Raw genomic sequence first — 14566 nt, 5'->3', positions numbered from 1 at the left:
TGTTAACTGTGTTGCTTAGTCATTAGTAGCCACTCTTATGCAGATCTATAGTGAATCAGAGCAAGCTGAGCAGGGAAAAATATGAAATGTACCATTTGAGGAGGAAAGAAGCACCAGGAAGTGTAATGGAGCTGAGTCCACCGCTCAAGGAGATAAAATGCAAGCCTGATGCTGAATGGGATAGTGGGAGTGGAGACTTCAGGGGACACCCTGCCCTGAGCTTCCACCTTGTGAAAAGGAATTGAAGAAAAATGACAGCAGACAGCTGATGCAGATGTAATTGAATTAGGGGGCCAATTTTCACCCTGGCAAGGAGCAGAACTTGGCAGCTTCAGCCACACAGTTTTGGCTTGAGAGTCAAGGATACAAGAGAGACTTTGTGGAATCTCCCTCCAAGACTAAGGAAAGCCACTGAGGCCAGGTGTGGGACAGGGTTGTTCCTGCATCAAGGCCCGGAGAGGCCATGTGTGAAGCTGTGAAGGTGAAGCCTGGATTGCTGTGAATACCCTAAGATGTTGGAGATGGTGTAATCATGGGATCCATGCCCAGAAGAGCTTCAGACCAGATGTGGAACAGTCCAAGAGAAAGAAGTATATTGCAGTCAACAAAGCTTAAAGAAGTTGGAGATATGACAAACACGTTGACATCATACATGGAGATGCAGATTAGAGTTTACCATGATGGTCTTTGGTCTGGCTTTGGTCCATGGTTTCCTCACTATGCTTCTGTATTAGTCAAGGTTCTCTAGAGTCATCAAACGTAAGGAATGACTCTCTCTCTCTCTCTCTCTCTCTCTCTCTCTCTCTCTTTCTCTCTCTCTCTCTCTCTCTGTATATATATAATTTTTTAATGACTAGGTTAATCTAACAATGGCTAGCTGTGAATGGAAAGTCCAAGAGTCTAGTAGTTGCTCAGTCCCACAGGCTGGTTGTCTCAGCCGCTCCTCTTTATACTCCTGAAGAAGTAGGCTCTAACATCAGTGAAGGATTGGATGTGCTAGCAAGACAAGGGCAAGTGGGCAAAGAGCAAAAGTTTTCTTCTTTGTCCTTATGTAGACTTCCAGCAGAAGGTATAGCCCATATTAAAGGTATGTCTTCCAGCCTTAAGAGACAGATCAAAGAAGTATGTCTTCCTGCTTCAAGATCCCAGATCAAAGGTGTGTGTCTTTCTACCTCAAAGGTCTGGATTCACCCACTTCAGTCCAAGCAGAAAGCCTCTCATGGGTGTGCACTTCCTTTCTGGATTGTAGTTCATTCCAGATGTAGTCAAGTTGACAAGAATAGCCATCATGCTCCCTCCCTTCCCCCTCCTCATTTTGAATGGTAATGTATATTCTGTGCCATTGTTTGTTGGAAGTATGTGATTTGGGGTTTTTTTGGTTGGTTGGTTGGTTGATTTTTGAGACAGAATCTTTCTGAGTAACAGCCCTGGCTGTCCTGGAACTCACTCTGTAGAGCTAGACTGACTTCAAACTCTCAGAGATCCACCTTGCTCTGCCTCCCAAGTGCTGGGGTTAAAGACATGCACCACCACTACTTGGCACAATATGCTTTTTGGTTTCGATATTACTGAAGGTTATAGTTAAGAGATTGCCATGAGTCTCAGAAGAGATTTGGGACTTTTAAACAGGATTATTGGACTATGATAGACTATGGGGACTTTTGAAGTTGAACTGAATGCATTTTTTGCATTATGATATGGCTATATAAATCCATAGGGACCAAGGAGTGGAGTCTAGTAGTTTTAATAAGATGGTCCTGCAGGCTCATATATTTGAATGCTTAGACACCAGGGAGTGGACTCTTTGATAGGATTAGAAGGATTCAGAGGAGTAGCCTTGTTTGAGGAAGTGTGTTACTGAAGGTGGGCCTTGAGGTTTCAAAAGCTTGTGGCAGGCCTAGTGTCTGTCTGTCTGTCTGTCTCCCCACCCCACCCCTCTCTCTCTCTGCCTGTGGATCAGGATGTAGTTTTCAGCTACTGCTCCAGCACCTGCCTGCCTGCTGCCATGCTTCCTGCCATCATGATAATGGACTACTCTAAAAGGAAGCCCCTAATTAAATGCTTTCTTTTATAAGAGTTGCCATGGTCACTGGGCAGTGGTGGCACATGCCTTTAATCCCAGCACTTGGGAGGCTGAGACAGGTGGATTTCTGAGTTCGAGGCCAGCCTGGTCTACAGAGTGAGTTCCAGGACAGACAGGGCTATACAGAGAAACCCTGTCTCGAAAAAACAAAAAACAAACAAACAAAAAACAAAAAGCAAAGCAAAACAAAAAAAAGTTGCCTTGGTCTGGTGTCACTTCACATGATTAATTTATTATGTGTCTTAACTCTTTAGGGCTGCTGTGAGATAGGCATGGATAAATAGCAGAAATCTGCTTTTCTTTTTTATTTTGTTTTGCTTTGCTTTTTCTTTGTTCAAGATTTCTGTGTAGCCCTAGCTATCCTGGAACCTGCTCTGTAAACCAGGCCAGCCTTGAATTTAAAAATCTGCCTACCTCTACCTCTCAAGTGTTGGGATTAACGGCGTGCTCTGCTATACCTAGCTCTTAGAAATCTGCTTTCCACAGTGGATTCCAGAGTCTCGGAATCTGAAGTTCTGGTGCCACATTCTGTGGAGAGCTCTTGTGTCTTCAGATGGAAGAACGATGGCTAGAGACTTCTCAGAGTTCTCTGACATGTTTTGGGTGTGTTTGGAGTTTTTTCTTTCAGTATTGGAGGACTTTGTGCATGCCAGGTAGGCATTCTTCCACCAAACTATGTCCCCAGCCTGGGACATCTCTTACAGTGATGATAATCTCATTCATGAAGGTTCCACACAAAGATAACACCCCAGCCATGTTGGGGATTAGGATTCACTGTGGGTAATTTGGAAGGTCTTGTTCAGTCTATATGTCACCAGTCATCCATGTCTTTATCTGCCTGTTCATTGACTCATTCTTCTGTCCATCATTGTTCATTGTCAACCTGTACCAAGCTCTATGGCATCATATGCTCTTAGCTCAGAGAGACAAACAATAAACAAGACAAGGCTGATAGGAGAGGATAATATGGGAAGGAAGTACAAGGAATGCTGGGAAAGGAGTCATTGGGTAAGGGGTTAGGAAAGGCCTTTCCGAAGGTGACTGTTAAACAAATCTGAAGACAGTATGAGCCAGACTTGGGACACAGATCAGGGAACTAGAGGTAGGTCTTAGAGGTCTTTGTCCCAAGTGAGCAGGTGCCACTGATCTGACACACACCCAAATGGCATCCTGTAGCAAAGGCAGACTGGTGGGACAGGGGCAGAAGAAGGGGAGCTTCAGGGTGGAGAGCATGTGTTGATAAAAAATTAAAATGGTTCCTTTTCCTGGATTTACCCTATAATACAGAAGACTTTTGAGTCCAGAAGATGGGGGATTTCTCTCTAATGGGAACAAACCAGGTAGTATTCTCTAAAGTCTATATACTATCTACCTGGAGACCATCAGATCCCACATGGGGACTCCATCCCAATGATAGCGGCCTATCCCCACTTCAGACACCTGTCTTCCCAGGTTGTTTTACTTGTCCTTCTGACTGACTCAATATAAATTGGGGGATTCAGACACACAACCCATTCCTTTGGGTCAGTGAATTTGCTAGGCTAGCTCACAGGACTCAAAGGTACTTGCATTGCTTCTCATAAAAGATACTAGGAAACTGTAAAGAGACACATGAGTTTTGAGAAGGGGCACAGAGCTTCCCCATTCTCTCTGAGCATGCCACTGCCCAGGAAGCTCCTTAACTATCTGGAAGCTCTTTGAAATCTGCCCTTTTGGATTTTTCTGGAAATTTCCTTGCACAGGCATGATGGGCTACACAGGAAACACCCATTGTGCCCACCTGTCCAGGATCTTAGCCTCTGTCTAAGCATTCCTTCCTCTGGTCATGAGTCCTCTACAGTGGGGGTGGGGGGGGTGTCTTATGACTGTCAAGGAAGGTGGATCAGAGGAAGATGCTGAAGATTCAGGGAGTTTCTGTGACTTTAGGGGACCCCTTTGTGAAGGGGAGTTTTTTAGTCTCCATGGTTCCCTTGAAGGAGGGAATCACAAGCCAAAAACCATGGAAAATACAGACACTTACATCATGGTATCATATGCAGTCCCAGCAGGCAAATCTAGGAAAAATGATGCTGGTCAGAGCTACAGACAGTGGGTGGGGCAGGCAGTGCTGGCTGCTTCAGGGAGAAGTGACAGTTGGCTAGAGAGTCGGAGAAAAGGAGACTCAAAGCAGGGACTCCAAGGTCTTGGGCCTGAGCAGCTGGAAGACTGGGACAGGCTTTGTATTTCTCTTTTGAAATATAGGTCTCCCAGGCTGGCTTCAGACTTCATCTGCCCACCTCTGCCTCCCAGTTTTTTGGGGACTACAGGTGTGTTGGTGGTTTAAAGGAGACTGACCCAGTAGGCTCATATATTTGAATATATGTGAGCTCTTAGTTGGTGGAATGTTTGGGTAGAATTAGGAGGTGTGGTCTTGTTGGAGGAGGTGTGCTACTGGGAGTGGCTTTGAGGTTTCAAAATCCCATGACAGACCCTTGGCTCCTTGCCTGCTGCCTGAGGATCAGGATATAAAGCTTTCAGCTCCTTCCCTACCACCACACCTCCCTGCCTGCGTGCTGCCATGCTCCCTGCCATGATGATAATGGACTAGTCATCCTCTGAAACTGTAAGCCAGCCCCAGTTCAATGTTGTTCTTTATAAGAGCTGCTGTGGTTATGGTGTCTGCTCACAACCACAAATCACTGACTAAGACAAGGCATGCACCATCACATGTAGCATGGAGGCATCTTTAATTACAGGGAGAAAGATCCAGTGAGCAGAGGCTGGCTTAGAAGTAGAGTTACACAGGGAACTGTAGGTTCAAATTCAGATAGATGGCTGAGGCAAGGTTAGGAATGACCACAGGCAGGTGACGTTTATCAGCCCATAAGAAGCCAGACATGACATCACATTCCTGTTATCTCAGAATTCGGGAGGCAGAGGCAGGAAAGTCACCAAAAGTTCAAGACTGGCCTGGATTACATAATATTTCCAGGGCTGCAAAACAAGACCCTGCTCAAAAACAAAGGAACAGCATTAACACAAGATGAGATGGTAGGGGGCAAATGTAGCACATGGAGAGCCAGTGTCTAAGAGCTGAGGCCCATAGTTGAGGCAGGGAAACAGAAAAGGCAACTGAGCATGCTGGGGAAAGCTGGTGCTGGAGCCAGCGCTAGTGGGCAGAGATCAGGGAGATCAGGAAATACAATAACATGTTGCAGCACAGCAATAACTGTGACCTTGTCAAGAGCAGCTGTGTGGGAACAAGCCTGTCTGTCGAGCAGGTGGACAGGCCAAAGAGAACATCAGGAAGGACCTTAAGAGGAAAGTGGGGGCAGGACTTCAGGCAGGGCAACAGGTTTGATTGACCAGTTGGTTGGAGTGTGGTTGTTGATGGCTATTTCTGTTTTATGTTCATGAGGACACTACAAGAAATGGGGAAGCTGATGTTGGAAGACAGGATTGGTGTCTTTTGTTGTGGTGGGAGAGACAGGGGGCCATAATAGGAGGCAGGTGGCAGAAGAGGCTGGAGTGGGTAATAGGAAGGTGGCCTCAGGGACCCTTACTTGTTGGATGTCCAGGCATGGCTTTTTTGTGAGTCTGAGTGCACAGATTAGCCTCAGCCCAGGCATAATGGCTGTAGCTTTGACTATACTCAGGGCTCAGGAATAACATACTGACATCGTTGGGGCCCTGCCTTTAGGATTCCCAAAAGAATCACACCATTTTAAGTTGCCCAGAGATGATGTTAGGGTCTTTGTGGCTGGCCATTTGCCTCTTTCACAGATTGTTCCTAGACAAACTTTTTTTTTTTTTTTTTGTAGTGTATAAACAGACAGTAAATGCTTTAGGCTTGGAGCCAGCCCATCTCTGGCATAGGGATTGGGCTCTGGAGTTACAGATTCACAAAAATTTCCTAAAGAAAGGTCCTCTGTAGACAAGAGTTCAGTGGCAAAGCCTGACTATGCAGCAGGTATACCTGGATGTGAAAATGGACCCCAGGCAGGGAGTAGCCAGCAGGCTTTAGTTTAGGGGGCCCTGCCTCCTGACTAGTATCATGCTTTGTTATAATGAAATAGGTAGTCTTTTCCCCGTGCAATATGCCAATCATTGAAGCAAAACATTTTGCAAAAGAGTTTATTCACCAGGCAGCCAAACCAAGAAGAGAGTCCCAATCCTTTAACATGCTCCCTCCCCAGTCAGGGCAAGGCAGGATATGATTGTAAGCCTGGTAGGTACTTGGAAGGCAGACAGGGCCAAGACCTCAGGGTCATCCTTTGCTACAAAAGGAGTTCAGGGTCAGCCTGGATTATGTGAGGTCCTGACTCAAAGGAAAAAAGTATAAATCTGTCACTCTTAAAGACAGAGCTCAGGGATAAAGATGTGGCCATGAGGAAAGATGGCTGGAGAGAGAAGCGAAGGACTTAATATATCAGTCAACTTTATAGCTCTACATAGTATTGTTTTAAGAAAATATCAAACATTGGATTTTACCAATAAAGAGTCAGGAGCCAGACCCTGTGGTGAAAGCCTGCCAGCTCAGAAAGGCAGAGAAAGCCCCATCTGACCTTCCTACTCCACCGAATCCCAGAAGAACAGGGCTCTTCCTCCTCCTCCTCCTCCTCCTCCTCCTCCTCCTCCTCCTCCTCCTCCTCCTCCTCCATGCTGTCTTAAATACCTCCTCCATGCTGTCTTAAATACCCTTCAACTCAAAGGCATCTCCTTTCTCTTTCCTGGGTTTCCTATGTTCACTCCCTGTCAACTGGTTGCTTGTTCTGCCTCTTGACCTATGGTTGACTTTATTTAACTCTTGTTTATAGAGAGCTCTTGGGTTAGAGATCTGTGCTAGGGCTGAGACACCTCACAACAAGAAACAGATTTTTCCAGTTCACAGTGTGTTCAAATATCCACTAACAACATAGGATTTTTGTTCAGAAAATGGCTCCATGAGTGAGCTCAGAGGGTAAGGCTTTTGTTCTTCTAGTGTGAAGAGGCCACCCACTGGACTTGTATGCAGCCCTCAGTGCACAGGGGGTGACTCCAGCTGAGGTGGACTAGTGCCTCTCAAAGAGCCAGTGCCATCTGACTGCAGCTACTGCCCTTGGGATTAAGGTGACAGTAGTGATTACAAGCAGGTGAAGCTGTATGTATATTCTTGTTTTTTCTCTGTTCCCTCTTCACTGTGAAAGTCTCAGAACATGTCTTGACAGGGACAGCCACCAGATGGGCAGAGCAAGCTCCTTTTGCATGCTTCCTAGAGACTCAGGGTGGTTAGGAAGTTGTTAGACTTTGGCCAGTCCTTTAGGGCAGGTTCTGGGTCCTGCCTGGTGTCCTAGGACCCTCTCTGCAGAAGTCGGGTAGCTGGAAACTGAGCTGAATCAGTATGTTGGGAATGTTTTGGTGGCGTCATTGGCAACAGTCATAGGCTATGGATTTGGCTTTAGGGATCTCAACTCACTGGACACATAACCTTGGAATAAAGCCTCTTACAACTTCGGTAAAGTCTCTGAAGTGAACTGAAATGAGAGCTCCATGGACAAAGCACTTGCTAGATGAACATGGACCTGAATTCAATTCTAGAAGCCATGGGAAGATGGGCATAGCATCTCTTCTGAGATTCTAGATTTTTTTTTTTTTTTGAGACAGTGTTTCTCTGTATAGCCCTGGCTGTCCTAGAACTCACTCTATAGACTAGGCTGGCCTCGAACTCAGAAATCTGCCTGCCTCTGCCTCCCAAGTGCTGGGATTAAAGGCGTGTGCCACCACTGTCCAGTGATTCTAGGAATCTTAAAGCTAGATGGAAGGCACAGTTGGGAGACTTCCTAGAAACTGGCTGGCCAGCTGTCCTACAGTGCACAGTTCCAGGGACACAAAAAGGAAGGAAGAGGAAAAAAACAAACAAAAATAGGTGTAGTACATAGCTTTTCTTCTAGCACTAGGGAAAGAGGCATGCAGATCTCTGTGAATTCCAGGCCAGCCTGGTCTATGTATTGAGTTCCAGGCCAGCCAAGCTGCATACATAGTAAGGCTGTGTCTCAAAACAAAAACCAAGCTAAACAAAAACAGAACAGACAAAAAACTCAGATAAAGAAACAGACTTTGTCTCAAACAAGGTAGCCAATAAGAACCAACATCCAGGCTTGTCCTCTGACCCTAGATGAACACACAAGCGCACAGATACATATGTCATACAAAATACACACAGAGACATTTACATTTTTAAATTTGTATTACATTTATTTATTTGGAGTGGGGTATGCATGAGCCACAGCTCATGAGTTGAGGCCAGAAGACATTTGTAGGAGTTGGTTCTTTCCCTTTACCATGTGGGTCTCAGGGATTGAACTCAGGTTGTCAAGTCTGATGATAAATACCTTAACCCACAAGAGCTGTCTTGCTGGCCCAAAATTAAAAAAAAATAAAAAAAAAAGTTTTTGAAAACTCAGTAGTAAGAATAATTTTATTGCCTTTGACCTTTCTACTGAGTGCACACAGGATTGTGGAAGTCATGACGTAAAGGTCAGAAAATTCCACACAAAAAGGGAGCTGCGTATGTGACTGCTTACAGCAGAAGGTGTTTGTAGCTTTGAAATGGTGGCTCATTTTCTGGGCACATGACATTCTCCAGTGGTGCTCTGAGAAAGGCTTTCTGACAACAGCCACTTTGAGGTGGTGGTTTTGATGTCGGATCATTGTGGTGTGATGGTTCAATCTTACACTTTAAAATTAAAAATGACTCATTGGTGTAGAAAAGTACCAACCTGTTCCATTTCTGAATGGGGCCAGAGGAAGTGGTGAGGGCCAGCAAGGCAATATGGGTGGGGGCTAGGCACCATCTGCCAGACAAGACGTCATGTGATTGCCACAACTGTCTGTGGTAGAAAGGACCCTGATCATCCCAAGCAGAATGTGTGCTCATACACTAAGAATTGGCTTGGATCTCCACAGGATGACATCCTAAATTATCTCTTTCTTAAACTTAAAAGACCTTATGTGTGTGCTGAGACGGGGGAGGGCCGGAGAAGGGAGAGACAGATATTTAAACCACAACGTGGCCCTTTATTCTCTGCTCTAGGCTATACAGGAAATCCCTAATTAGACATGTGACAGTGTCTTGGAATCTAATGATACACATACATTACAGTTAGCATTACAAAAGTCCCTTTGAGTGATGGCTTGGGCTTGGGGAAAGGACTAGGACCCACTTTACAGATGAGCCTAGTTATTATTAATTTCTTAATAATCTTCACATTTTTTCTAGCTACAAAAGTAACAAAAGAAGCTATGATAGATAGAATATTGTAATAGCAATGACATGACCAAACAAGGTTATCTTATCACGTGTATGGTAGCTATCAGGCTTTTTGTGAACCCACTGAGCCTGAGCCTTCTGGGTTCCACCATCCTTCCCACTCATTGTGCCATTTGTCCCCAGGACAGCCCTCAGAGTCTTATCTTGGGTCACCTGGCCAAAAAGTGAGTCAGGTTTACCAGGCTGACTGTCAGGTGGCAGGGTATGTAACCCCATGGCCAAGGCCAGCCACTCATGCCCCAGATCCTGATAGACTTCTAACTTTCTACTCCTCAGTCAGCACATCTGGTTGGGAACCCATGAGCTTCCTTCCAGGTAGAAAAGGGAATTACATATTTAGCTTGTTTCCTTCATCATTGTTAATCCGTCTATTATATTGCTAAAACACCAAATGGAAGACGGCTTTTTAAAGCAAGCAAGAAATTCTGTCTTCCTCTCCTCCCCACCTAAGTCTGTTCAGAAGGGTTGTAGCTGGGAATATCAGTGACTGGGGCAGGGGGCACGGTGGGCATGGGGAGCTCTCATGTCCAGGTACGTTATATTCTGAATGTGTGTAGAGATGTCGCCTCTTACCTGGTTTCTCTTGTGGTTCTTTTGGTAACCGTAGTCAACTGCCGTCTGAAAATATTAAATGGAAATTTCCCAAACAGTGCATAAGTTGTGTGAGTAAAGCTTGTGGTCTTCTCCATCTCACCCAGGACACTAATTATCCCTTTGCCCTTTGGTTCCACACTGAACGTGATGCCTACCCATTATTCACCTGGATTGACAGATGAGCAGTCACAGAATCAATGCATGTGTTGAAGTCACGCCTGCTGTACTTAATGCAGTCCCAAAGCACTGAGTAGTGATGCAAGAAACACAGATATGCAGCAAAAGGCTGGAAGGCACTTCCTTTAAGAAAAAAGGTGAAAAGTTAAGGATGGGATATTGTCTGCTGCTATTGGCCAAAATCTACAGAAGAACAGATCTTCCATCTGCAAAGCTGTGGAAAAGGAAAAGAAATTGATGTGTTTTCCTGTCTCAGTTCAAACTGCATAAGTTATAGCCATGGTGTGTGACAAGAATTGGTTGAGAAAATGCATTATGTTATATATTACTTAATATTAGCTGCAATTATAGGATCTTGGAATCCATTAAGAGATGACATGCACACGCACATGTGCACACACACACTTGCACGCCCTAGTCTTCAGCTTGGCACTCCTCCCATCAGTGTGTTGTGACTGGCTGTCGGTGTAGAGACTCAGCTGGGTCTCTGACCTGACCTTGTGTCTTCCTTCCCATCTCGAGTCAATGGATCATGAAAGAACTGCAGAGTCTCTTCTTTGCCTTGGCTCTCCACACCTGTTTGTGTATGCAGGACTGACAGGTCAGGGTCTGCATTTCAGCTTTGTGGGCGGTTGTCCTCATAAGATCTGAAGTTTGAGGGTCACTGGCCCAGCTACCATGGAGACCCACACTCACAGTGCCCTGTCAGCTGGTGCCTCCTCACCCCTTCCAGACACCACCCTGGCCCTGGCTACACAGCCACTGTCCCTGTTCCTCTCTTAGCACTGCATAGGCTGCTACAGAGGCAGGCACATACCTAACCCTGCTCTACCCCTTGCTTTGCCAGGATGCTGGTGGAGAAGTTCTCCGTGTCCCTGCAGGTCATTTCACCAGTGCATCCTGGTGAAATTGTATTCTTACCTAGGCGTCACCCTTTGCCTTGCTTCCTGGACTCCTCCAGTCTAAAGCCACACAGCCAATTGGAAGAGCTGTTCCTCAGGTAAGCATACTGTGCTGGCTATTTTATGTTAGCTTGGCACAAAATAGAATCATTTTGGAAGAGGGAACTTCAATTGAGAAAATACTCCCACCAGATTGGCCTGTGGGCAAGACTGTGGTGCATTTTCTTGATTGATGATTGATGTGGGAGGGCCTAGCCCACTGTGGGTGGTACCACCCCTAGGCAGATGATCCTGGGGCAACAAGACAGCAGGGTGAGCAAGCCATGGGGAGAAAGCCAGTAAGCAGCACTCTTCCATGGCCCCTGCATCAGCTCCTGCCTCCAGGTTTCTGCCCAGCTTAAGTTCCTGCCCTGACTTCCCTCAGTGGTGGACTGTGACCTGGAAAGGTAGGATGGAATAAGCCTTTTCCTCCCCAAGTTGTTTATGGTTATAGCATTTTATCACAGCAAAAGAAACTGTGATTGAGTCACAAGGAACACAGGGGAACAGTTCCGTTCTAGGGACAAGAACCACCTCAGGTCAGAAAATGCAAAGTGGTATTCTGAACAACATGGATATGTAACCTTTTATGAACACAGGTGATTGTCTTCATTACTTTTCTGTCCCTGCAACTGTAATAAAACAAATTGGCCGTCATGAAGGGCAGTCAGGGCAGAAGCTGAAGTGGGAACCTGGAGGCAGGACTGAGACTCCCAGGCTCATTCGTGTTCAGTCACCCTTCCTATAGAGACCAGGCTTACGTGCCCACAGTGGCCTGGGCCCTTTTTCATCAATTAGTAATCAAGACAATGTCCCACAGACATGCCTACAGCCAATCTGAGTTCTTCAGCAGAGTGTCCTTTGTGAGTGTGTCAAGTTGACAACCAAAATTATCTGCCACAGTAACTTGGTCATGCATGTCTTGTAGAAAATTTACTAATTTAGATACACAAACTCATTTTAATTGAAAGAAGATTTAAATTTATTTGTGTGTGTGTGTGTGTGTGTGTGTGTGTGTGTGTGTGTGAATATATGCTGTGTGTGTGCAGTGCCTCAGGAAGCCAGAAGAGAGTATTGGGTCCCCAGGGACCAGCAGTTGTGGATGCTGGGAAGCAATCTTGGGTCCTCTGGAGGAGCAGAAGATGGAATAAACCTTTTCTTCCCTCACAAGGATGTGCTCTTAACCACTGAGCCCTCTCTCCGGCCCCTGGAAGCATAAACTTTATAGAAAGTGTGAGGCCATGCATTTACTCATACTGCCTTTTCCTCCTCCACACCACAGTTTCAGAGAACATCAGGAGCCAGACTCATCATGCTTGGCCTGGGGATCTTGTCTCAGTTAGCACAGGACCAAGCTCTGGGGCATCAGACGGTCACTCCTCCCTACAGCAGGGCCCTTACCCATAGTCATATCTCATGTCATTTCAATTACCTGGTGGCCAGCTATGGTCTGGACAATATTAAATGGGCAAATCCAGAAATAGTTTATAGGTTTTTACCTTATATACTGTTATGAGTGTTGTAATTTGTGCTATCCCATTCTGTCAGCCTGGCATATACATGAACCCTGCCTTTGTTTGGTGTATTCCTACTAGAGCATGCTCTAATCAACTAGTAGCCACCTCTATTATCAGATTGATCCTTGCAGTATGGGAGAGCATTCATTAAGGAGCTTCTACTGTACTTAGTGACCACATTGCACAAGTAGAGTGATTTTGGGGCTTCACATAGGCCAAAGAGACTCTATGACACTTCCTTCCTTCAGGTGAAAAGGATAAAGAAGAATCAAGCTGGGATTGCTAGGGTGGAAGGACTGGTTGAGTGCACACTGCACCCATGTGTGCAGCTCACAAGCATCTGTGACACCCTCTCCAGGACTCCACAGGTGTCTGCACATGGGTACATACCCACACACAGGTACACACTATGTAGAGATCAATACCAGTCACCATTTTGACCATCGTCTGAGGGTCAGTGGATCAGATCCCCTACAGACAGAGAAAGACTAGTGTGTTTGCTGGGATACTGTATCTTCAGTCTATGTGCACATAGATGAGAAGCCATCCTCAGCCAGAAGCATGCTTGATAGCAATAGAGACAGCTCCTGGCTCCTTCTCTGCTGAGGAGCAAGCTCATGCTCATTATCAGACAGACTGCTCTATTGGGGGAATTCTAAACTGTCTACCACAATTGTGCCCCAACACTTGGCAGTTGTGAGCTTCATGTCCAAGAATAAAAGAAAGATAAGGAGAATTCATAGCAGTTGCTATCTGCCTAGTACATCTATGGGCTGGTGACTTCGGTGGAGGCCAAACAGATAGAGAAAAGGCCACCACTGCCCACCCATTTCAACCACAGCATGAGCCATCTCAGCTTTAAAGATTACCAGTAATATTTGGATGTTTCTTTTAAGGTTTTTTTAAATTTACATTTATTCATTTTATATGTATTTATATTATATATATACATCTACACATACATATACATGAGTCTTTTGCCTGCATGTATGTGTGCACATGCCTGCTGCCCTAGAGAGTCAGAGGAGAACATTGGATCTCATAGAACCAGATTTATGAATGGTTGTGAGCCACCATGTGTGTGCTGGGAATCTAACTGAGGTTTTCTGTAAGAGCAACAAGTGCTCTTAACCACTGAGCCATATCTCCAGCCTCCCCTAAAGGCTTCTCTTCTATCTTGGATGCTTGCAGCCATATCTGAAGTTTGAATGAACAGTATAACCTGCCTCCACATACCCATTGTCCAACAGAGTCAGCCAGTCTCTCTTTGTTCCTGCCTGACAACATTCTATTTTTTGATGCTGTTGCCCCTAAAAATAGTAGCTTTTTATCTTTATCAGTGTTCAGAGCTTGAATGGCTCACACGTGTGTGTGGCAGTCAGAGGACAGTTTCTAGGAGTTGGATCTTGCTTTCTGCATGGGTCTTGGGAATTGAACTCAGGTCATCAGGCATGGCAGCAAGCACTGTCTCCAACTCAACCGTGTTGCTGGGCTACACATGCTGTACTGCTTACAGGTCATCCGAATTGGTGTCCGAATAACGGCCCCAGAATTGCAATTTGACCATGTGATGCCACCATAACAAACTCCACATTGCTCTAATGCCTTGGCATGCATTTTCTTAGTCTTTTGGAAATACACATTTCTTTCAGCTTTTCTCTGTTGTAAATAATGCACCAATGTCTAAAAGTCTAGAAGGTGTCCCTACCTGCAACATGAGATTATGAGGTGTGCATGTGACCCCTGATAAAGTTTCATTTTACCCCAGTAAAAGAGGGCCAAATAAAGAGGTGATGAAAGGCAGAAGGAAGGAAGGAAGGGGTAGGCTAAGGAGCAGGGACAGCGGCTGGCTGAGAGTAGGCAGGCAAGGCTGGGTGTCAGGAGAGAGGAAGGCTGCCCTTAGCATCAGGGTGCGTGTATGCGCGCGCGCGCGCGTGTGTGTGTGTGTGTGTGTGTGTGTGTGTGT

At 45.6% G+C, this 14566-nt stretch overlaps 1 protein-coding gene across 5 annotated transcripts in view; it reads left to right on the top strand.

Annotated features, from left to right (window-relative positions):
- The window catches only part of Fam178b (family with sequence similarity 178 member B), a 117943-nt gene that overhangs the window by 27867 nt on the left and 75510 nt on the right, over positions 1–14566 (top strand). For all 5 annotated transcript variants that reach the window (XM_031367194.1, XM_031367198.1, XM_031367197.1 and 2 more), the window contains one exon: positions 10990–11142. In XM_031367194.1, the coding sequence (XP_031223054.1) occupies positions 10990–11142 (153 nt within the window). The remainder of the gene's footprint in view (positions 1–10989; positions 11143–14566) is intronic.

This window comes from Mastomys coucha, unplaced genomic scaffold (assembly GCF_008632895.1).
Source record: "Mastomys coucha isolate ucsf_1 unplaced genomic scaffold, UCSF_Mcou_1 pScaffold14, whole genome shotgun sequence".
Lineage (NCBI taxonomy): Eukaryota > Metazoa > Chordata > Mammalia > Rodentia > Muridae > Mastomys > Mastomys coucha.
The sequence above is the reverse complement of the archived record's forward strand: the minus strand, read 5'-3'. Positions and strand labels throughout refer to the sequence as shown.